This window comes from Zea mays, chromosome 2, assembly GCF_902167145.1.
Source record: "Zea mays cultivar B73 chromosome 2, Zm-B73-REFERENCE-NAM-5.0, whole genome shotgun sequence".
Taxonomy (NCBI): Eukaryota; Viridiplantae; Streptophyta; class Magnoliopsida; order Poales; family Poaceae; genus Zea; species Zea mays.
In genome coordinates this window covers 216356803-216382406 of record NC_050097.1, presented here as the reverse complement: position 1 = coordinate 216382406, position 25604 = coordinate 216356803, and the positions used below count along the sequence as shown (strand labels likewise).

General features: G+C 46.5%; 2 protein-coding genes and 1 pseudogene across 2 annotated transcripts; all 3 read left to right on the top strand.

The window, feature by feature from the left end:
- The first annotated feature begins 892 nt into the window (after positions 1-892).
- LOC103647813 (protein PELPK1) lies at positions 893-1684 on the top strand. The gene has a single exon (XM_008672319.2). The coding sequence runs from the start codon at positions 974-976 to the stop codon at positions 1466-1468; it is 495 nt and encodes a 164-aa protein (XP_008670541.1). The 5' UTR covers positions 893-973; the 3' UTR covers positions 1469-1684.
- Positions 1685-6776: 5092 nt separating this feature from the next.
- LOC100383538 (hydroxyproline-rich glycoprotein family protein) lies at positions 6777-7939 on the top strand. The gene has a single exon (NM_001176186.1). The coding sequence runs from the start codon at positions 6827-6829 to the stop codon at positions 7613-7615; it is 789 nt and encodes a 262-aa protein (NP_001169657.1). The 5' UTR covers positions 6777-6826; the 3' UTR covers positions 7616-7939.
- Positions 7940-9108: 1169 nt separating this feature from the next.
- LOC103649290 (PH, RCC1 and FYVE domains-containing protein 1-like) lies at positions 9109-10594 on the top strand (annotated as a pseudogene).
- Positions 10595-25604: the final 15010 nt, after the last annotated feature.

Here is a 25604-nt window from a genome sequence, read left to right as displayed (position 1 = left end):
CTTAACTTCCGAGAGTTTAGCTAACTTTCTAGAGTTTAGGTCTAACTTCCTAGGGTTTAGGCTCTAGGAAGTTTACTACTTTGGTGTAGTGAGAACAAGCTCCTTAATCCAGACCCACGTGCCATATGTCAGCGAGTTTCCTATTGAGCAGCGGGTATGAGGCAAGAGAGAATATACCCATGCGTACCACGTGGATATAACAAATGACCCAATAAAATACACCAAATCCATATATGTACAAATGACCCTGCGGCTGTAGGGCAGCAGACCTATATGCCTTTATCAGCAGTAGGACTGAGCAGACAAAGGTGGCTCGCGAGTCGTCTCGAGCCTAGCCGAGCTAGCCTTATTGGCCGAGCTCTCTTCTGGGAAACGAGATGGTGCACGTATTGAACCTGAACCTAAAATGATGACGGAAAAAAAACGACCACAACCTACTGCCACACCCACACGCATCAGCAGCTGAGCTACCATGAACCCGATCCGTTAATTTTATGGGCCAGATGATCTGCAAGGACGACGACTCTTGCGATCGAGGTGTACTTGGCCATCTGAACTGAGGGAGATAGAAGCTACTCCCTCCGTTTCTTTTTATTAGTCGCTGGATAGTGCAATTTTGCACTATCCAGCGACTAATAAAAAGAAACGGAGGGAGTACTAGTTACTGCTGCTATAGATTTTCGGTAGCCTAACAACCACCAGTATAAGCACACAGAAGCTGTGCAGCACACACGTGTTACCAACAACGCCACTGTCCACGGCCCGTAGAGGTAGAGCTTGCCATCACCAACCAGATCACGCACGTTTCAGGTAGATGACCTACCAGTGCCACCTTGCAGACACAGATCGATTGTTTGTAGCAACTATAAATAGCATGCATGCCGCCGCTCTTCCTCTTCCAGCAGGCAACACAACACAACGACATCACAGGAAGAACCAACTATCTACATTACCACGTGATACACGGAGAACCATGCCGTCCTCCTCCCTCGCCTTCCTCATGGCACTGCTGCTGCTCTCTTGTAGCACCACCATGAGTAGCGCGGCACGGTACCTGGAGGAGGAGACCAAGCCTGCACCGCATCCCACCACCACCACCGTGCCAGAGCTCCCCAAGCCTGAACTGCCTCCACACCCTACAGTGCCGGAGCTGCCCAAGCCCGAGCTACCACCACACCCTACGACTGTGCCGGAGTTGCCCAAGCCCGAACTGCCACCGCACCCTGCTGTGCCGGAGCTCCCAAAGCCTGAACTGCCGCACCCCGCTGTGCCGGAGGTTCCGAAGCCTGAGCTGCCGCACCCGGAGCCGGAGGTGCCAAAGCCTGAACTGCCGCCAAACCCCACCGTGCCAGAGGTGCCGGAGCACGTGCCGGTGGTGCCAAAGCATGAGTTCCCGCCACTGCCCGAGCCGGAGCTGCCACCCAAGCCGGAGAGCCACTACCCGGCCGTACCAGATGCCAAGCCATGATCGACCTACGATCGACGTCAGTGTTGTTGTTTCAGGAATAAATAGTTGTTGTCCCAGTGTCTATGTGTATTGTATGTTGTAGGATCAGTAGCTAGTGTGACCTTCAGTGTTGTACGTTGTGCTGCATGCTTTGAGATGTACCTATATATCTCTATTGCCTTGAGTGTACAATATATACATGCATGTATATTGAGATTTGAGTCGGTTTCCTTCAAATTACTTATATATATATGCTAACTATTTTGTCTTATACACACACTATATATCACCTACATGATCCCCATCATCTGGACCAAATCATTCATTGAAACAAATACATCCATTGATTTAACGTTCAACAAAGTATAGCAAGAAATCATTCGACAATTCAAAATTTAGAGAAGACCACCATGAGAAAGAGATCAATGAGTTGAGCGCAGGAGATGACCGCGAATGATGGAGGTTGTAGAACAGGGGAGAAAAAAACACGGTACTGTTCATCCACTGCACTAACATTTTTTCTTCTTCTTTTGCTAAGCTGTTGTTTCATTATCTAAACTGATCAAAAAAGCGCACACGAGTAGTTAAGCGAAAAACATTAATATATATATTAAAAGACACAATTTTGGTTTCGTTTTACAGCCGATCAAAAGCCAAAAAACATTAATGCATATTAAAAAAATATATAATTATAGCACACGTATATACTCGGGGTATTATATTTATATATAACATGCATATCACTATAGTAAACAGTAAAAGTCCGATGGCCCCGAACAGCCGTCGGACGTAACGCGGTATATCCGAGGGTTGTCCGTCGGACATAAGCGTATGTCCGACGGTCTTCTAGCAGGCTGTCGGAAATAAACGATTTTAACCGACAGCCCCTGCCCGCACCGTTTCATTCTGTCTCACGCTCCCGCATGTCCACCAGCCGCCGCCGCAAGGTGCTTCCCGCGCCGCCCAAGCGGCTCCCAGCGACCTCCCGCCCTAACGCCCAGCCGCCCGAGCACGAGCGCGTGGCCGCCTCCGTGACCATCCCGACGCCACCGGAGCCGCCCCGACGCAGCCCGCGCTCGCGCCCGCCCGAGCCTCTACCCCCGTCCCCGACGCCACTGGCGCCCGCCCCGACCCCACCGACGCTTGCTTCACCGGCTCAACGTCCGACTAAGTGAGTAATTTTATGATTTTTAGTATAATTTTGTATATGCATATAGATTGTTTGCTAGTAGTCATGTTTGGTTTTGTTATGTCCGACGGCTTGAGTTAATTATGTAATTAAATTATCTTGTTTTAGTTTATTTATTAGTGCCTATATAATTTAAACTTTTAATTTCCGAGGGTAATTATTAAGCCCTCGGAAATAAGGTTATTTATTTGATGTAGGGTCCTGTAAAATGATTTTTCTGTAGTGATATTGTATTAGTGTGGTTCATTAGTAATCATAACTAATTAAGTTAACGTCTCGTATCTAGTATGGAGGAGGATCGTCGATGGATGTATGAAGGTTGGAAGAAAAGAGGTGCTCTATCAAGTGAGTGGGTTGCCAAGACTGACGTGTTTCTCGACCGTGCTTTTGCTTGGTCAGAAACTGGAACCAATGTTAGGTGCCCTTGTAGCAAGTGTCGGGACATTTATTTCCTTGACAGGAGGACTATGTCGATAGATCTTTGTAAGAACGGTTATATGCCAGGCTATGAGGTGTGGGTGCACCACGGTGAGGACCCACCTCCTCGTATTGTATCGGAAGTTCAGTCACATGAAGAGGTGGACTACGATAGGATGGAAGAGATGCTTGACGATGTACGCCATGAGCTTCTAACCGTCGATTTGGAGAACTTCGGTCAACCCACCGATTATGAGGATCCAGCTACACCTGAGGTTCAGAAGTTCTTCGAGCTCCTTAAAGCTGTCGAAGAGCCATTGCATGAGCACACGAAAGTGACCGTCCTTGTATTTATGACTCGAATTATGGCTATTAAGTCTAAGTTTGTATTCTCAAACAACTGCTACACGGACTTTTGAACATGATTAGTGATGTACTTCCGGAGAATCACAAGATGCCAAAGGACATGTATCAGTCCAAAAAGTTGCTCTCTGGGCTCGGTATGGACTACGAAAAAATCAATGTCTGTGACAATAACTGTATGCTTTTCTAGAAGGAGACAACGAGTGATAAGAAGTGTACTGTATGTGGTGAGCGTAGATCCGTAGAGGTTGAAAACGGCGATGGTTTGCTGTATGTGAGGAGCAATACCTTGAGGTAAACAAGTTGTTGCATCTCATATTGCACGAATCCATGTATTTGCTTTATTGAAAAAATTCATGTAGGTGTCAGTGTCGTGGATGGCCACCCGATCAGAGGGTTATCGAGCCTTGTGCAGATGGTGGGCTTTCCCTGAGTTTCGTGCCATTTCCGAAAGGAACAGGGGAAACCGTGGGACTGAGTCGTTCCACAACTACGACAGCGATGGACATGTGCGCTTGGCTAAGCGAATGGTATGTCACAGTATGTTGTAACTTTGAATTACATAGAAATGTATCATTCTAACTTGTATGTACATGAAGTCAAATCCGGTCGTACGCCCATGGATGTGGAGGTGTATATGCAAGGGCATAGAGGTTCTGATCCTCAGAATCCTGATGTTTTATGCACTCAGACGACCACCGACCGTCTAGTGAGTTTTTGGTACTCTATTATGTGTTTGTCCATGAATTTGGTGATGCACTTATATTTGGTATTGCTTGCCTCCAGGCTTTGTATGGGCATGAGATGGTTCAACGTCATGGACAGGAGTACGATTGGAGGAGCCAGCCAATCGACCCTTAGGCAGCATATGTTAGCGCAGGAGGACTAGCCCATGGATGGGATTATTTGATTTGGATTTCAAAATTATCCTCATATGCTTGCGATTCAACTGAGTCCATGATTTACTATACTAAGTGCATGGTTCACTCTTGTAGGTTGGGTATTTTTGATTCTACGATTGATTCTAGGGAGCTGAGACGCCGTGGACGACGGTCCACATCCTCGTCTTCGCAGTCGTCCTGTTCACGATCATCTGCCCAAGAGATAGAGCTTGCAGTGTTGCGTCAACAGGTAGAGTATCATCAATCAGTTTTGAGGGAACAATTGGAGTACCAGAGACAACAAGCTGAGTACAAGAGACAACAAGCTGAGTACCAGAAGAAGGACGAGTATTATGCAAACCTCCAGGCCCATAATCAAGCTCTTCTCTTGGTAAGTTGAAGTAACATTTTGTACCTTATTTTGCAAAACACATGATGTGTAACTTATTTTCTCAACAATGGCTTTTATATAATTTTTAGCAACTCGCACAACAAGCGGGCGTCCCGATGCCAACATATGGGATGTCGCCTCCGGACTTTGCACTGCCGATGCCAATGCTGTCGCCTCCACCTCCGCCTCCGTCACAATTCCCTATGGTATATACACATATGCGTGTGTGACATGTTCATAGATGCCTTATGTGTTTAAATGAAAAACTGAGTGGTTACTATTTCATGTGCCTGTGTTATAGGGATTTCAGACACCACCCGCTTCAGTTGCCGCACCTGGAGATGGGTCTGGTCAAGACGACACATCACATTCTTGGGTGAACAACCTTTTCAACACGCAGAGTCTAGACGGAGGAAGTGGCTATAACTCGAACCAACCAGGCGATGGATATGAGTGATAGTTCATCAAATGTGTTTAATTTGGAACTATCACTGTTCATGTCAAAGACTATCCGTCGAACAATGTTAGTTTTTATTTTTGAACTATATGTTGATGTAAAAGACTTGTTGCAACTATTTGGAACTATATTTTTGTGAATGTAAGGTGATGTTAAATTTATGAACGTGAATACTTATGTGAATGTATTTGTGATTGTGAATATGTAGTTGTATATGAACTCTGTGTATATGTGTATGCAATCTGTGTTTTTTTGTAAATGTCAGAAATTTTAAAAAAAAACATAATTTTTTTGCAATTGCTGAAATTTGTTATGTCCGACGGCCTGGCGTCAGCCATCGGACATAAGAGCCTGTTATGTCCGACGGCTTAAGATATGCCGTCGGAGATAACAAGTTCTTATGTCCGACGGCTGACGCTAGGCTGCCGGACATAAGGGATGTGTGGGCCCCACCTGCGACCGTTAAAACGGTTGACATGTATTATGTCTGACGGACTGATGTGGTCGTCGGAGGTAGCCTATGTCCGACGGCGACCGTCGGACATAATACTATTTCTGACCTCTTATGTTTGACGGTCAATTGTCGTCGGAGATAAACGGATGCCGTCGGATATAGGCTATCTCCGACGGTTTAATGCTTATATCCGACGACTTTGGCTGTCGGAAGTTTTGTGATTTATTGTAGTGCATGGAGTAGTAGTATTTGTTGGCGAATATGCATGTGCAGCACCTCATGTACCAAATTAATTAAAGAGTATATTTTTTTGTCACTTGTATGATGAGATCGGCCGGGGAAGCTAAGCTTGCTGGCGGGTGTCCATATGATAGCTTAATCTGATGAACTTGCAGAACAAAAGTTCAATAAATGAGAATAATGATCTCAAAACGTGTAATCGATTTTGTAAGAAATCTCCTTAGTAACACAAGTACTTAGGGTGTATTTGGTTGCGGGACAGTCAGGACAGAGATATCCCCTGGCGTCCTCTCTTTCCCCTCCAATTTTGAGCTGGGGGCAACACTGGAATAATCATGTCCCAACCCTTGACCCTGAACCAAAACCTTATTTGAGGAATCGTCTCATCCCATCTCGTCCCGTTATTGCAACCAAACACACCCTTAATTAGCTGATGAAAGCGAGTTGTCTGAAAAATGGTCATGCCATATTTCTGTTCTCAAGTTCAACTCGCTTTACAACTACTACGCAAAAAAAGGCTCCCTGCTATGTTCTCAATTTGACCTTGACATGCACATCGTGTCATTATTCGCGTTATCCGGTGGCCAAACACAAACACATCGATGAGAAAAATGAGATGCGTCGCACACGTGTAGCCCCACAATCGCAAGCCTCAAGGTGATTCAACTACCCAGATCTCTCAGCATTCCCAACAAACTATACCAAACTATCTCTCTCTCTCTCTCTTGATGAGAAACAACTATACCATACAACACATACATGAGATGGATGAGGAGAGAGCAAGCACACCCAGAGAGATCCAAAGCTGACAACCATGGGATGCAGCAGATAGCCAACCAATTACCAAACGATCTATACGGATCAGCTAGTAGGGTTCCATTTGGCACTATACAAATACCATGCACCCCTCCCTTCCCAGTCACCACACAACGATCTAGCTACTTCCTCTCTCAAGCCCATAGGTGTTGTAGAGCAACTCAACTAGCAATGGCTTCCAAGAGTACAATGCGTTCCCTTGTCCTCATCATGGGGCTCCTGCTGCTCTCGTGTAGCGGCATGAGCAGCGCGGCGCGGCTGCTGGAGGAGATGGCGCCCAAGGAGGAGTACCCGCACCCTGAAGTGCCAGAGCTGCCCAAGCCTGAGCTCCCGCCGCACCCTACGGTGCCGGAACTCCCTAAGCCTGATGAGCTACCGCCACATCCGGTCGTGCCGGAGCTGCCAAAGCCTGAGGTGCCAGTGCACCCCGCCGTGCCGGAGTTGCCGAAGCCCGAGATACCGCCACATTCGACCGTGCCTGAGCTGCCGAAGCCCGAGATGCCGGAGCTACCAAAGCCTGAGGTGCCTGAGCACCCCGCCGTGCCGGAGCTGCCGAAGCCCGAGCTTCCTCCTCACCCCACCGTGCCTGAGCTACCAAAGCCCGAGGTGCCGGAGCTGCCAAAGCCTGAGGTGCCTGAGCACCCCGCCGTGCCGGAGCTGCCGAAGCACGAGCTTCCTCCTCACCCCACCGTACCTGAGCTACCAAAGCCCGAGGTGCCGGAGCTGCCAAAGCCTGAGGTGCCTGAGCACCCCGCCGTGCCGGAGCTGCCGAAGCCCGAGCTTCCTCCTCACCCCACCGTGCCTGAGCTGCCGAAGCCCGAGGTGCCCGCGCACACCGCGGTGCCGGAGCCGGAGCCGGAGCTGCCAAAGCATGAGCTGCCACCTCTACCTGAACCCGAGTTGCCATTGCCACCAAAGGCCGAGAGCCACTACCCGGTGCCAGGGATGGCCAAGCCGTGATCGGCCTAGCACTACCCGGAGGCCGGAGCTAGAGATGATCACGATGTGATCGGCCTGTATTAGTGAACACTTCATGTATATGTATTTACGTACGCATGCTTTATATTTTATACTTTGATGTCTGCATGCGATGTTGTGGACGTGCCCCATGCACACAACTCGCTAGGAGCGTGATGATGTTTGCAGTTATTGCAGTAGTGTATTTGTATTCCCTTTGTAATTTTGTATGTAACTACTAGTATAGTGCCCGTGCGTTGCGACGGCAACGACATGTAAATTGTTCGATAAAATATTAGTTCACAATGATTACAATATTTTATGACGATATGTAAGTTGAAGACCAATTTACATTGGCAATACTTTCTTAAGAAGGTAGTTGAATAAGTAGAGAGACTGGCATTGCAACCAAGAAGCAAGAAAGTAAGAAAAGGGATGCAAAAGTAACTACCTACTGTTTGCCCCCCCAACAAATACAAGAGTGAAGTATGGAGAAGTCGTTGAATGTATCATAAAGAGCATAAAAAAACATGCAGAATAATCATCCATCTATTCTTTAAAAGAAATTATGTAAAATATAATTAAATGTGGCCATTTTAACACAGAATACCGAATACAGATGTTAGATACACAAGTTACAGAATTCGTTAAAAAGTTGCGCCCTTCACAGTTTCAAAGAGAAAAACAAAATATGGCAACATTTAAGCATCGAACAGGCATAACTTTATACATAAACTACCCGCATGAGTAGCGTCCAACCAAGCTCCTTAAGACGAGTCTTTCTATCTATCTCAAGCATTGCACACATAGCAACATCAGCTGCAGTGCCCTGTGGTGTTAAAAGAAAATAATTTCAGCACAAAACTAATTTTCCAACAACAAGTTGCAATAGACAGTAACCACATGTACAGGAGCATTGATAGCAGCATGCTTAATGTGACCTCTTTGGCCAGAAGTCGCATGAGCCATATTTAGAAAATAGCGTGATCGCCAAAGCAAAGTATAAAATTCACACTTCTCATGTGCTAGTTGTTTCTGTTTCACTTGCCAAGCTAGAACCTTCTTTGTATCTTTTGCTTCCTTAACAAAAATCTGACAAGAGAGAAAGGGTTACAAGAGCCCATGAAGGCTACATTTCTTGTAAACATCGCTACTCAACAAGTTTGTTGTTTTCAGGTTTCTAGCTAACCAGCACAGACCAATCCAAAGGCCAAAGCTCATATTTAAGTGTAATGCACACTAAGGTTGATTGCTGCTTAATTTAGAGCTATGTTTGTTTGACAAGTTTGTACCTTCCTACGTTTTCCGTATGCAATGGAGAGATTTAGCATCTTATAGCTTTCCTCCTCTCAGCGCCAAAAGCATCCTACATCACAAGAAAAAGCATTAGAGTCCATTTTGTTCCATACACGCCATGTATATTTTCATGCTAATAATATTTCATAGATCCATATCCATACTTAACCCCACAGTGTACAAGTTCTGCACCAGACGACATGGAAGGTATAAGAAAAAAGAAAAAAATTGTATGTGTGTGGAAGTGCAGTACAAAAAGCTAATAACCTGGTAGTGAACATAATTTTAACATTTAGAAGGAATCAACAGAATTCTCAAAAACACCATTAAAGGTAGCATACCTTCAACAACAGCACGGGAAGTTATAGTCACCCAATCCAGTTCAAGTATGTCTTCTGGAAAGCTCTTCACATGGGGAGATGGTGACAAACATCGGCTTGGTCATGGTGACAAGGAACCAAAACTTAAGCCTACGTGTGTGGCTTCACTTATTGATTATGACTTCTGCAGGATAGCATGTGGTCATAGTCTTACGGTAGGACTGACAACATCTAGACAGGTTCTGAGCATGGGTAATATTGTCTATGGTCAGCTTGGGAATCCTCGTTCAAATGGTAAACTCTCCATGCTTAATTGAAGATATCATGGGTGAACACGTTGTCCAAGTTGCATGTGGTTCCTACCATGTTGCAGTCTTAACAAATAAGAGTGAGGTTTTTACATGGGGAAAGGGGGCCAATGGAAGACTGGGTCATGGAGACGTAGAGGATAGAAAAATACCTACAGTGGTTGAATCATTGAGAGACAGGGCTATTAGGCACATAGCTTGTGGTTCAAACTTCACTTCAGCTATCTGTCAACATAAGTGGGTTTCTGGAGCTGAGCAGTCGCAATATGCCTCATGTCGGCAACCATTTGGGTTCACCAGGAAGAGGCATAATTGCCATAATTGTGGTCTTGTCCATTGTAATGTGTGCACCTCACATAAGGTCCTGAGAGCAGCATTGGCTCCTAATCCTGCAAAACCATACCGTGTTTGTGATTCATGTTTTATGAAATTGAATAGTGCAACATACTCAAGTACAATTAATAAGAAGAAAGAGGTTGTGCCTCGCCATTCTGGTGAAAGCAACCATGATGCTAAATTAGCTAGAGCAATTGTGCCCAGCAATTTGGATATGATTAGAAGTTTGGACAGCAAGGCAGCAAAACAAGGGAAGAAAACTGATGCATTGTCATTCCTTCGGACTCCCCAAATGAGTTCACTTCTTCAGCTAAGAGATATCACATTATCTGGTGTAATTGATCTGAACAAGTCAGTTCCAAGAGCAGTTCGCACATCAGTCCGATCATTGAACTCATCTAGGGTTGTTTCCCCTTTCTCTCGCAAGCCTAGTCCACCACGCTCAACCACACCAGTCCCAACAACTCATGGTCTTTCAATTGCTAAAACTGCTGCTGATAGTCTTGCAAAAACTAATGAGATGTTAAGTCAAGAGGTTGAAAGACTCCGTGCACAGGTATTGACTTTGATTCTTGCAGCTTTGTGTTATTACATGGACAAACTCTTAAATTTGTGGACTTGTTTAGGTTGACAATCTAAGGCGCCGTTGCGAGCTTCAAGAACTTGAGTTGCACATGAAGTCAATACAATGCCAAAATTGCATGGGGACAATTCAGATGTAATTCGCAAGACAAGGTGAAGAAAAAGACATAAAAATTAAAGAGTATGACTGTATGAGAGATTAGTAAAACAACTATACATCACCATGCGAATAGAATTTTCAGTATGAGGGATTAGTAAAACAACTGCACATCACCATACTAATAGAATTTTCAGTATGTACTCTCGGTCTCTTCTATTATCATAGGAAAAATCATCTTGCATTTTTAAATAGCACTCCAATGAACTCACAACACAAATTAGAAACCATGAACGTACAATTTCATCTACCACATCAACTCGAAGTACAATAACAGAACCACATATGTCGCTATGGTTTCTATATATTTTGTTTAAATGGGATAATTGTTTAAACATGTTCTAAATATTTACAATAATACTAACCACAAAAAATACATAGGTAAGGTATACTAAAGCAACTGTGTTACACCGCACACAGTCTATAATTCTGATTACCATGGGCTGATAAGAACAACAGAGAGATTCACGTTGCTGGTAGAATAATTTATTCCACCGATTCAAAACTTCTATACAACTGTTAAACTTCTAGCATTGTGAGACATGGTAGCACCCAGGCTATCGTTGCAGTTAATAGTAAGAGTGACAGTAAATACATGTTGATGATTGAGGGAATCTTTTGACATGAAAAGTAAGACAAAGTAGGTTATACATATATAGATGTGCACCAGTGCTCTATCTGAAGTAGATGTCCTTGCTGAATAACAGCATCAGCCACCCATTGTATCTCCAGAATGAAATGCTCACTCCAGGCTATCCTCTAGATACCGTTAAAAAACAACATCATTTTGATTTTTGAGTAGGACTTTGAGAGAGTTGAAGCAAGCTTCTACCAATCGCCAGAAGGTCCAAATCTCCAATTTGACATATATCGTCCCATGGTGTGGCATTTAGTGTAGCGAGCTTGTATAGAACAAAGAGTACCTCTCCACGAATTTCATCGCTGTATTGAGAAAGTTAAAGATGCTTCCAGATAAGAGATAATCACCAAAATTCTGTTGTCTTCACCTTGGAAGTCGGAGATCGTTAAAAAATCTAAGAAAAGAGAGCACCTGCCCCCTGTGTATGCTCCAGCATCTCCAGTAGAGTTTTGCCAAAGCCCCAAACAATGCAACTACACTGGCATAAAGGAAAGATACATATATAACAAGGTAAATTAATTCAGTAAAAGTTATAAGAGAAGAACCATTGTGCCTCACATCTTGGGCAAAATGGATAGTTCACCATAATTACAATAACAGGGAAAGGAAGCAGATCACCCTCCAACCATACACTGAAACCTAATTGTAGGTCTTACATCTAGGGCAACCTTTGAGCACATATCCAGGAGTGACACCAGTACTATGTTTACTCCAAATGGTGCACTGGTGTGTCAAGGATACAACTACTGCTCTAATTTTGTTGAATATACAGGAAACCCAAATATAGCAAACAAGCATTTTTTGGATTGGATTGCAATAAAAAGCTCTAATTTTACTCATTTACCTTCAACTGGGCGCAACAACGCAGTTGGTGTGAATTTAGAACCCATCAGTTGGAAAAACACCAACAAGCATCTCACGAACGCATGAATGGGAATGGCACCTAGGAAAATGTAATGGATTCAGTTTTAAATTTATTGCAGATACTGCAGGAAAACGTAATGTTGGGCGCACCTAGGAAAACGAAAATGAAAGAGGAGCTCACCATGGAAGAGGTACAAGCAGATATTGCCACGGTTCTTTTTCTTGGAGAAGATCTACGATAGATGGGTGCAAAATCACGTTGAAATCCGCTTTGGAAGACGAGTCCGGTCATTTTCCAAGAACCCGCCCCATCCTCCTCTTCTTCCGCACGCCGCAGGTCGTGCCCTCCCCATCCTCAGCGCTGATGAGCTCGGGGAGGAGAACGACGGCAAGACGAAGCCCACTCGAGTGAGAGGACAACAAATCTGGAGAAGGCATGACTGGATCCACACTTGGACCCATGAAAACACCTAGAAAAAAAGGCACATTTGAATTCAGGAAGCAAAGCATAGCACCAAGTGAGAACCTAGGATCCAATAGCTTCGAACAAGACGATAATAGTAATGACTGACATGTATGCCACATAAAGCATTGAATCTTTTTAATATTAGATTGATATACAACAGAATTAAACTATATAATAAAATAGGCTAACATTGCAATTAAAATATTAAACATCTTAATGGTAATATAAAATCTAATCATCATTGAAACAGGAACTCCTTCAGACAACTCACACATAACTAAAATTCACAGCCTAATATGTATTTGTTTCATCTAAACATCCTGGTTGAAAAAATAAATACCCGTGCGTTGCCCAGTATTGCTAGGCAACCCATGACTACCTAGTATTGCTTGGCCCTTGTTTCTAATGAGAATATGCTGGCTGAAAGAGCACAAACAAACAATATGTACAGTAGTTAATATGCCCAACCTAGTCAGCCGACTGTTATCCTGTTCCATTCCTCCAAAAGTTTTAGAACAATGTCTAGCTGTAGTCTGAACCAAGCACTAAACAACATTACTAATTATATTCCATGCTAAATAATCTAGCCAAACAACAAGATGCTATCGGAAGACCAGAAATTCACCCCTAACATCCTAAAAGTTGGATCTTTATGCTTGGCCCCTGATTCCTACAACATATACACCAAGATTATCCAGTAATCGGCTGCTAGCAGGTAGCCGCCAGTTCACTGTACCTATGAGCACTGCGAGAGCAGCTTTGCCCGTGGCGCTGCGGGTTGCTGTTGCTCTGGCTCCTTTCTCCTCTTTGAACTCTCGGCCACGGCGGAAGAAGGCTTATCCGCTCCTTGATCTACATCAAAGCATCAAAACCCCATGAACGCGATTCCAAACCCGCCCCCACCAAACCTTAGAATCCCAAAACACACCCACCTTTCTGTGCAACCGCCGCCGCGTCGTCGACCGAGCCGTCGCTCCTCGCGGGTGCCGCTCCCGCCACGGAATCCTCCTCCGCTCTCGCGAGCGCGGAGGCCATCGGTGACCCCGGAGACTCCGCCTGGTCATGGCCACAGTTCAGATCGGTTCGCCGACAGGTCAAATCAGCAGGCCGCGACGCGATATTATTCGATCCGCTGGGGGAGGGGGGTCTCGCCTTGGGCCACTTCGGGGGAGGTACGGACGAAGAGGACGGTGACGGGGACGGGCGCTTCGCAGCGGCCGTGCTCCGGCGAGTCTTCACCATGGCGATTCTGAGGAGAGTGGGGATGGGTTGAAGGCCTCACCTCTGTCCATCCTTCTAATAGCAGTCGATTGAGGGCGCGGAGGTGGCGGGTCTCACCTTACGGTGATGCCTGGCGGCTTTCTCGGCGGCGACTCGCGCGGCGTTCCTTCCTCTCCCTCGCACGGCATCACTGTGATGGCTACTATTGACGCGCGGAACTCGCCCCGGATCTCGCCTTCCGGTTTGGTTCCCGGCGGCGGCTCGCGCGGCTGGTGGGCGGAGCGCGGAACTCGCCCCTGATCTTGCCTTCCGGTTTGGTGGAGCGCGCGGAGCTGGCGGGGGCGGGCTGCCGGGGAAGGAAGGGCGGCGTAGGTGGGGGAAGGAAGGGCGGCATTGGCGGGGGCGGGCTGCCGGGGAAGGGCGGCATTGGCGGGTGCGATTGCTGCCGGGGAAGGAAGAGCTGGAGGGGAAGGAAGTGCTGGCGGCGCGCGTGCGGGCGAGGAAGACGCGAGCGGGGGCACGGTGATGCTGTGGACGCCCTCATTGCACCCTTAAGGTGTAGTAGAGATGTATGCGTCTGTACTTTTGGTTATAATGTCTATACAGAGTATATCCATGTATGATATACGTTTCATTTATTTACTAGGTCCATGCCCGTACGTTGCAACGGGAGTAAAAAATAGATACAGATCGACAAATATCACTAATCACTTGAAAACATTCTCCTTGCATCTCCAGAGTACATTAAAGTGCCTGATTACAAAGTATGAATAATTCCAATAAAGACAAGCTTACATAGTTTAGGCAGACACATCACCACGACAACACTTGTTCAGCATGTCAAGGTAGAACTTTAATATGCAAAATCTGTATGGTTGTCAAGGTAGAACATTTGTATTATATTATTCACAATAGATTGTGCTTAGGGAGTTCATACATCTTATGGGGGGAGAGTAGTAGGGATTCTGTGTTCCAAGGTGACAAACACAGGGAGAGCTGCTCTACAATCTGAAAAAAGAACAAGAACAAGGACAAGTATTTTTCCTTTATTTTTATCCCACCTCCTAAATTGTCTGTATTGCCTCTGGTTCCTATTTCCCATTTGTTGGTTCGTTTCTTCTCAGCGTGGTCAAGGATGAAATAGTACATGTGCAACAGGGGTGTTCTAGCAAACCAAAAAGGCCACCCCTGATTCCTCCACCATCAGAGAGTAAATATTAATAAGATTCTGTTTCTGTTCATAAGCACAGCAGAAACAACAAGTCCCTTGTCACACACACACAACATGCTTTCATATTTAGTACACTGAAAGGTAGCCAAGGACACCCTCTAAAAAAGAAAGACATCCAAAGGAACTCAAGGAACCTGATTAATAGTCTATTAACTTATGTAACCTGAATGTTCGTTACCTTTTCCATGGCATTACTGATTACCCCCACGAAAACAAGAAAATTCTCAGCGATTTCTCCACAGACAAAGGCAATGTATCTTTCTAAAGAAAAAAGGAAACAAAATCGTACGTGGACACTACGAAAAGGCAACCAATCTTCTTATCGTACATATTGAACATTTCGATTCCAAGCTATCACATCAAGCATGAACAGAAGTAATCCCTAAGCAGTCAGCACGAAATGATTATAGGCAGGCCGAAGGCTCACATGATTAGAATCTGAGTAAGGGATAAACCAACATAAATCTCACCGTAAATACAGCCATAAATACGGAAAGTGACTTGGTGAAGAAACACGTATTGGAAGAAAATTCCCGTACAAACACTGAAGGAGCAAACACATAAACCCACAGCTTTTTTTTAATGAGGTATGAAATCAAACAGGGCTCCAAAAGGAAGAATCTTTTCGCAGCAACAGCGACCAGAATCCCAGCAGGAACCATGATCCACCAGCATGCATTTGATAGCGCAAAAGCAGGGGGAAGAAAAAGCGTATCCGATTCCGCTTTCCCGTCCTCTCCCTTTTCCTCAGAAATGGCCGGCAATGACCATCCTGCTCCCCCGCGAGAACCCGTCGACCATGAAAGATCCCCGTCCCTCGTCAGGGAATGAATCCGAGAACTGAGACTGTTGCTGCTCACCTCAGATGCGGCCACGGCGGTGGCGGCGAAGACGGAGGAGTGGAGAACCGGGATGCTGCGGCCGAAGAGCTTAATGGTGGCGTCCTATGCACAGTCCTGGTCCAGGCCTCCGAGCGCGGCCATGGCGCGCCGATCTCGGCCCCGCGGTCACCGGGAACAGGCGGCGCCTTGTGCGGAGGGCATGCGACGTTCCCGAGGGCATGGTGCCGAGGAATGGAAGGGGAAGAGAAGAGCGACAGGAAGACGACGGTGATGATTGCGTGGGTGCTCGAGCGGAAAGGCGGCCTGCTGGTTTGGCCTGGACTGTGGAGCGAGGTTGTGCCCGGGCGAGGAGAATTCGGTGGCCTTTTTGCCCCCTTTTCTGATGGCTGCAGGAGAAGGAAGCGCGACCGGGGCAGTCGGTGAGAATGTGATAGCGGGAAGCATGAATCTGCGCGCGATTTGTGGGCACGGACAGAGCTGCCATGAATGGCGGCGGTGATGATTGCGTGAGTGCTCGAGCGGAAAGGCGGCTGCCATGAATCTGCGCGCGATTTGTGGGCGCGGACAGAGCTGCCATGGATGGCGGTGGATTGCAGAGAGGAGCGCGGAGCGGGGCAGACTGCAGAGGTGTGGGCGCCAAGAATCGTGGCGGACTGCAGAGAGGAGAGCAGGGCGGGGCTGCCATGAATCTGCGCGCGATTTGTGGGCGCGGATAGAGCTGCCATGGATGGCGGTGGATTGCAGAGAGGAGCGCGGAGATGGCGGCGATTCTTGGCGCAGATGGCGGGCGAGAGAGACATCAGAGAGGAGAGCGGAGTCGGACCTTCCAGAACCACACGGACCTTCCCTCGATGTGTTGATTCTCCTTCCATGATGGCGGGCGAGGGCGGGGGCGAGGGCGAGCAGAGTGAGAGGAGAGCGGGCGACGGAAGATGGCAGAACCGTGCACCAAAAAATGTGGACGTCTACACTAACGTCTTATATAATAGTAGAGATATCTTGGGTTAATTATACATGTGCCTTAAAAACTTCTCAAAATTTTAGAAAACTTCTTTTTGATAGCTTGTCGCATACTATTGAAGTTTCACAGGCCGCCTTTGGTGGCATTCTATTATATTATTGTCTTCTGAGCCCCTCCACAAACTATCTTTTTTTAACTTATCGATCTATTTGATTACTCATCTCCTCTATCAAACGGGTGACTTCGTAGTTGAAATCCCGGCCCTGATTAATTAGTAAAGGGGTGAGATTAGAGCCCCCTGAGGACTTGTTCAGTTATTTCCAATCCATATTTTGCAGGGGATTGATACGGATTGAGAGAAATTTTGACTTACTAGGGATTAAAACCCCCTCAATTTATATGGATTGGGGAAGAACTGAACATGGCCTGAAAGGGGTATTTTCTTCTATCACCTAGTATCGCGGGACACTAGTAGAAAAAGACTCAAAGCCTGCGGTGCGTTATATTTTTATAGACGGATTCAGTTATCAACCGTCTGTGCTATTTTTAAGAAAATCGCCACTAGAAATCGTATTTCTAGAGGCGGTTCCTTATGAAAACCGCATGTACAAATCTATGATTACTAGTGGCGGTTTTCTTAAGGAATCGCCACTAGAAATCGATTTTATCCTTAATTTTTCGAGTTTTTCAAGTTGATAACTTTTTTATTTTAAATCATTTCGGCTCTCAAAAATTGTATCTAAATTTGTCAAATTTAAAATTCAAATTTTGCAAACGACCTCAGATGAAAAAGTGTCAAAATGAAAGTTTTAGAACTTCAAAAATTATTCAACTTTGTAGTTGACAACTGTTTTATTTGAATTCGTTTACGGTCTCAAACAAGCAATTTACACTCAGTTAGTTGTAATATGTGGGCAACAAAACTACACACTAAATACAAAGCATGTCATAGCCGGAGTGACAGAGGAGGGTATGCGTGAGGCTGAGGTCACAGGTTCGATTACTAGCAACTGTCAACTGTGTAGTGCACGAAAAATTCCGCGACCTGCGACTTCGACGGAGACGAACAGGTGGGTGGGCGGGCGGGCCGCGAGGTCTCCCTAATAAAAATATTTTTTTACTATTTTTAAAATCTGTTTTATGTTTCCTGGAAACGATTTTCACTAGCGGTTTTATTACGCCGACCCCCAGTGAAAATCGATTTCCACTGGCGGTTCTGTAAAAACGGTGATTTCTACTGACTCCTAGCACTGGCGGTTACGAAAAACGCCACTGTAAATAGGTTTACGACCGCCACTATAGAGCTTATCTGTACTAGTGGGAGGTGGAGTTGTTGGACTGTATTGTATTGAAGGGCTGTGGTACACAGAATCGCGAGAGAGGGAGAACGTCGTGGGAAACGTTGGAGGACTTTCTATATATGGTAAGCCAAAACACAGTTTTGAATTGTAGACTGTACTTCTTACATAATCTATCTCTACTACTACTTATGTTAGTAGTGTAGGCGTCCACACACCCCCACGGTTCTGCCTCTGCTTGCCCCGCTTCCGTCAATCACGCGCCTCGCCCAACCGCCCCATCTGCAGCGCTCCCACCCCCGTCCGCCCAGATCTGGATCCCGCCCCCGTCATCGGCGCCTCCTCCCCCGCGCGTCTGAGACCCGGATCGGCCGCTTCCCCGTCAAGCTCCTCAGTCTCGCCTCACCTTCCTTCCCTCCCCTCCTTGCTCGGTCCGTATGGCGGCTTGACGGCGAATCGGATCTTCCTCGGCCTCCTCTCCCTGCGCCCCTCTGGTCGCCATGGAGCTCGTCGCCCGGACCTCCAGCCACCGCGCCTCCCGTCGCCGACCGTCAAGCGCCGCATTGGGCGCTCCTCCCAAACCCTACCGTCCGCGGATCTCCCTACACGACCATGGATCTCCCCCGTGGCCACCGTCCGCGGATCTCCCAGCACAACCTAGCTTTGAAGCAGTCGCGGCGCGAGTTTGCCGCCTGTGTGGAGGTTGTGGCCACCGTCGCTCAGATCGACCTCTGTTTCACGCCTTCGTCTCCGCTGCCCTCAGCCCCCTTCCGCTCTCAGATTTCGGCATCTCCCGGACTCACTAGCATCCTTCTCTCCTCCCGCGCAGATGCTTCGTGGCGGCAGCGAACCGGATCTGGCCGCTCGCTAGGGCCTTCTGCGGTGCGCCGGCCTCGCGAACGGATGCGGGGCCAACGGGACGCCCAGCCCGCAGGTACTTCCTTCCCTCCCCCTCCCTGCTCGGTCCGTATGGTGGCTTGACAGCGAATTGGATCTTCCTCGACCTCCTCTCCCTGCGCCCCTCTAGTCGCCATGGAGCTCGCCGCCCGGACCTCCAGCCACCGCGCCTCCCGTCGCCGACCGTCAAGCGCCGCATTGGGCGCTCCTCCCAAACCCTGTCGTCCGCGGATCTCCCTACACGACCATGGATCTCCCCCCTGGCCACCGTCCGCGGATCTCCCAGCACAACCTAGCTTTGAAGCAGTCGCGACACGAGTTTGCCGCCTGTGTGGAGGTTGTGGCTGCCGTCGCTCAGATCGACCTCTGTTTCACGCCTTCGTCTCCGCTGCCCTCAGCCCCCTTCCGCTCTCAGATTTCGGCATCTCCCGGACTCACTAGCGTCCTTCTCTCCTCCCGCGTAAATGCTTCGCGGCGGCGGCGAACCGGATCCGGCCGCTCGCCAGGGCCTTCTGCGGCGTGCCGGCCTTGCGAGCGGATGCGGGGGCTAACGGGACGCCCAGCCCGCAGGTACTCACACCCGATCACTCTGCCTCCCGTTGCCGTGTAGGATTTAGGCATCCATGGGAATGGCATCGTTTGGGGTGCCCACCTGTGATTACTCTGTGCGGCGCTCGCTTCTTGATCTGAACTCTGAAGATGTCGTCAAGGGGGGGGGGGGCGAGGCGCGGGAGGGCGACCTGGTGCAGTTCAACTACATGTGTCACCGCGCGAACGGTGACTTTGTGCACGGGTGCGTGGTGGAGTTCCCAGATGCCATAGCGTTGTTGTTCGGCGCGTGCACTGAAGACGTGTGCTACACAACTCCAGACTTTGAGTCGGATCGAGTCCAGGTAATCCGGTGGTCTCAGTCTAGCTCACCGTGGTTTCCCTCTCTACTGCAACTCAGCACGGTGGACCAGTTCAGCGGTGAGAGCAGGCTGGTGACGCTCGCGCTCGGCGGTGAAGAGGTCACAAGCTTCACTCCTGAATTTGTCTATCCACGAGAGATGATTCCATTGTGGTGTGGTCAGCCTTATTCTCTCTTATCCTCTCTTTGGCTGCTAATTTCATTATGCTCATGGATCTTTACTGATGTTTATAATTTACAACCATATTATGCCCAATTTTCTTAATGAACACACACCATGATATTGGGAATAGATGCAAAATTGCAACTGTAATTTTCTGGGTATGACAACCGGTCATAATATTAATAGAGCAAGTCATTATCACTCAAGACAAAATTGATGGCCTAGGTAAAAATAAATCGATATCGAACCATGATCAAGATGTCGATTATGATGAGTGCATATGTCGTCCAGCAGATATCTTTGAGGAAGCTGACAAACCTGCAAAAAAGCCCACTGTCCTTTCAAAGAAGCCTGTCATAGCAGTTGTAATGGTTCAAAACATGTTAAGCTTGATAGCAGCAGCTCTGAAAGTAGCTCATATGAGGATGAAGTAAGAAAATTTGAGGTCTACATCTCAAAGTATCCACACAAAAAATACAAGATCTCATAAATGCAATTTAAATTATGACCAATAGTTGCACTATGCAAACCACCTAAAATAGGTATTCTAAATAGGCCAGTCCTAGAGCCACCAGTGTTACTCCCACCACTTCAAGGAGTGCCAACATCATCTGTTTAGTGGCATTGATGTCCCTGCTTCACGTAGATTCACCAAATGTGTCAGGGTGCCCAAACGGTAATAGCTTATGAAAGAAAACATTTCTCCAATTTTTAAAAATAAGAAGCATGGAGATTTATGAGTGAGCAGGTGAGCATTGTCGTAGTTCATTGCCCCCAGCATACACTTCATTATAGCTGCTTGTAATTACTGTGAGTCTGTGACATTGTTGTGTCTTGTAGTCTTGATTATTTAGGCATCGAACACAATCAAACAAAAAAGAACATGTGTTTACAGTAATATTATTGAGTAATGATTGTATTGATTGGTGATATGATTTATAAAATAGACATAGAACCAATTACTTTCGCTCATGCTCATGATATCTCAAATTGTAGGAGAAGTTAATATAAGCCAAAGGATGATTCAATTTGATGCACAAGAAGTAGACAATCTTAATCTCATAAGTTGCATTAATCAAAGGGAGCAATTGTAGAGACCATTAACAAGCAAACACTTATATGTCAAAGGACTTTAGGAAGAACAACAATAGTAAGATAGCAACCGAATGTTCCATGCACAGACTACTATTGTGTTCACTTTATTATTCCTTGAGCTATTGATATGCCAAAATAGGAAATTCATGAGCTAAAACTAGATGAAAAGCAACTGAACCTAACAAAAATAAAAGCCTGGACCCTTGGGATTAGGCAAAAACATGATTAAGCCAAGATTTGACTTTATTCATACATTCGCGGAACATAGTCATATGTCTATTTTATTTCTGACCATACCTGTACTTTGAATGAGTTAAAGCATACCAAAGAAAGGTCTGCCAAGATCATAACAGAGGCAAAATAGAAATTTCTCCGTTGATAGCTAGTTGTTCTATATCCACAGTTTTCAACTCAAACTGCATGCAATTTCTTTTTGGCCTATATATGGTGATATCAGCTATCTCTACGCCAACTTTGCTTTTTGACCTGCTGTCCAAGGATCTTTTGCTACTTTTCACTTGCAGATTGTTTTGCTTTAACCTAATTTGTTTTAGATAAAAGCAAATAAACAAATTTTAGGGGTCATTGTTATTTCAAGATACAGTAACATCTCAGGAAGTTATGAAGACAGTACTGGAGACATAAAAGGAAAATACGACCAACCTCTAGAATGGAGCGATTACAAGTTGATGTCGTTTACAGAATGTGTAACTCCGTGTTTCCTTCAAATCACCTCTGCTCTACCATTGAAAAAGGCAAAATGCCATTTTATTTTTCTTTTTGCAGATAGTAAGTGAGACGTTGCAAGTGGCTAACTTGACAAGTGGCTAACTTGATTAACATGGTGTTCAGGTGGGGCAAACACATATATTCATTTCAAAGGTGTATCTTATCTTCAAGCTGGGACGATATCCGTTCATTAACATTCGATTAGGTATGTACACAAATGTATCACATGTCATATACACTTTATGTAGATTGTGCTCACCCTCTCTATTTTGCTGCAGCAGGGTTTGACATTTGGTTAACTCTTGCTGTCCTTGTAGTGTACTGCAGTAGTATGGCAATAGGCTAATCTAAATAGTGGAAAACATCATCCATGTAGGGAGTAATTAGGGCTGAGATCAGCCATAATCCACTGTACCTTATGTAGTTGGTATTTCTAATAACTGATGCAAAGGTATTGTAAACAATTATAGGTGTCATGGTGGCCTACAATGTTTTAACAAAGAAATCCTCACTTTTCAGACTTTGTTTTTTTCTAATATTTGTATTATATTATTCTTTGATCTGTATCGGTTTAGTTGTGTATTGGTTGTTGCCAATAAATTTGTGAGACATTGAGGTCGATAATATATGTGGTCTTCGTTTTATGTAACCATTGTGCACTGACATTGTGCAATTGCATCTAATACAATTGCCTTCTTTCGCCTAGGTAATGGTTTCATCATATACATGATCTTTCTTGAACAAAAAGGAATAATTCTCTAACCTCATATAATGGTGTACAATAATGAAAATGGATTGGGGATACATGTAGTCACAGGGACTGGGGATACATGTAGTCACAGGGTTAGCAACATGAGCTTTATGAGCCCACCCAGCGTGGATGGGATCTGGCCGCGCACACCGTCCACGCCATCTATGAAGACGTTGTTCAAGTGCTTGGTGTCGTTGCACCGGAGGTGGTCCTACGCACAGCAGTTGGGCGACACCAAGATCCACGTCGACAGATCCACGTCGATAGTGTCACCGGGTTGCCTAGCGTTTTCTTCATGCTCAACAACACATGTAGGTCGCTAGGTGAGCAGGGCCTCGCGCGGCGCTGTGGATGCTGCTACGAGTAGGAAGACAACGAAGAAGATGGTAGTGGACGCCATCACACTCGTGTGCTGAGAAGATGGTCACGTATATTATAGTGATGTTTCTCATTTTTGTATTTATAGTTTATACTCATTTTTAACTTCCGTGACAAAGCATAGGCACATACCTAGTACTACTATGAAGAATGTAAGGGGGTAGGCTGCCACCCCGTTCTGCCCCTCCCTCGTTCTGCCCTCCCCGTCCGTTATTGTCGCAGCAAAAAAATTGCTGCCAGGCTCAGGAATCAAACCCTGGATGCCTTGAGCAGAACACCTAAGCTCCCACCCACTAGCCAACTTGACCCATGTTGGTTTATATTCAACCTCAACTACGATATCTAAGTGATGCTTAGTTTTTCATTTGGTGACCCTGGTTGTATAATTTTTTATCTACTATGGTATTTTTAACAACAACTTACACACTTACAGGTGATAGACTATTGCATAAATTTAATAAAATCTCAAAAATTACGCATCAGGGGGCATAGTTCACATGGAAAATTGAGCATTATAAAAAATAGTTCACATGACAAACTTGCGCGGCAGGAAAAAAACGTGGATTAGTTCACATGGAAATTTTACTCGAAAAGGTGGTTTAGTTCACATGAAAAAAACGCAGGAGGGAAAATGTGGATTAATTACATGGTAGTTTTATATGTTTAGGCTCCTTCGAAATGCAGAATTTTTTTAAAAAAAATTGATTTATGATAAAGCCAAAAAGATACCCTATTGAGGCTTAATTTCTGCATTTTACCAAAAATTGTCTGAAATCATCTACTTGGAGGACTGTGTCCTTTGTCATCTATAGTCAATAATGGAGGGCATGTTTTTTCCTTGCCATTCACAACAGTCGAGGAAAAGCTTGAGTTGTATTGCAACATTAGGGTCGTAGTATATGATGTGATATCTGTCTCATAATTGTGATAGGTATTTTTAACAACAACTTACACACTTGCAGGTGATAGACTATTGCATAAATTTAATAAAATCTCAAGATTATCTAAAGTGCCAATCTGGAGGTCGTGTCCACATAGAAAATGCTTTTCAGTTCAACTTTCTAAAGCGAGACGGTGATGTTGAAACTAAAACAGACGAGCTATATCCAATTAAAGACATGTCACAAATATGTAGTGCTGAATGAAGGGTTTTACTTTACCTAGACCATGACATAGTAAATATGAGTTTACAATTTACATGGTTATTGTTTGCATGTATTTTATTTTTTATGCAATATTTATAATTGTTTTGTAGGTGTATCCAATTAAAGACATGTCACAAATATGTAGTGCCTCCTTGTCTCCCTCTCCTCCTGCGGTGATAGCTTCCTCGAGGAGATGAGCGCACCGCCCCCACGATCGGCCTACCTCCGCCGTCCCCGCGTGCACCACCCCCATCGGGTGGGAGAGGCAGTAACAACTCGCTCGAGGCCAACCCTCGGTGGGAGGGGCAGTTATGACTTGCCCGAGGCAAAGCCAAAACAGGACAGGCAGTCACGACTCTTCCTAGACCAATCTCGGACGGGAGACACAATCACGACTCGTCCGAGGCCAAGCCTAGGCGGGACAGGAAATAACGACGCGCCTGAGGTCATCCGCGGGCGGGACAGACAGTCACGACTCGCCCAACGCCAACCCCCCGGGTGGGATACACAGTTACAGCTCGCCTGAGGCCAACCCCGGTGGGATACAAAGTTACAACTCACCCGAGGCCAAGGCAAGACAGAACTGGCAGTCCGCCCGAGGCAACCCTCGGGTGGGAGAGGCAGTCACGACTCGCCCGAGGCCAAGCCCAGGCAGGACAGGCAGCCACGACTAGCCCAAGGTCATCCTCTGGCGAGACAGGCAGTCACGACTCGCCAGAAGCCAACCCCCGACGGGAGACACAGTCACGACTCACCCGAGACCAAGCCCTGGCTGGACAGTTAGCCACGACTCACCTGAGGCCATCCTCGGGTGGGATAGGCAGTCACGACTCGCCCGAGGACAACCCGGGGTGGGAGAAGTAGTCACGACTCGCCCGTGGCCATCATCATGCGGGATAGGTAGTCACCACTCGCCCGAGGCCAACCCCCGGTGGGATACGTAGTCACGACTCGCTTGAGGCCATTCTCGGGCGGGAGAGACTGTCAAGAATCGCCCAAGGCCAAGCTCGGATGGGAGATGCAGTCATGACTCGTCCGAGGCCAACCTCGGGCGGGAGACACAATCATGACTCGTCCGAGGCCAAGCCTGGGCAGGAGACGTAGTCACGACTCGCCCGAGGCCACCTTTGGGCGTGAGACGCAATCATGACTCGCTCAAGGCCATACCCAGATGGGACAGGCAGTCACGAGTCGCCCGAGACCAAGCCCAGGCGAGAGACGCAATCACGACTTGGCTGAGGCCACTCTCGAGTGGGAGAGGCAGTGACGACTCGCTTGAGGCCAAGCCTACACGGGACAAACAGTCACGACTTGTCCTAGGACACTCTTGGGCAGGAGACATAGGCACGAGTCACTCGAGGCCATGCCCAGGTGGGACAAGCAGCCACGACTCTCCCGTGGC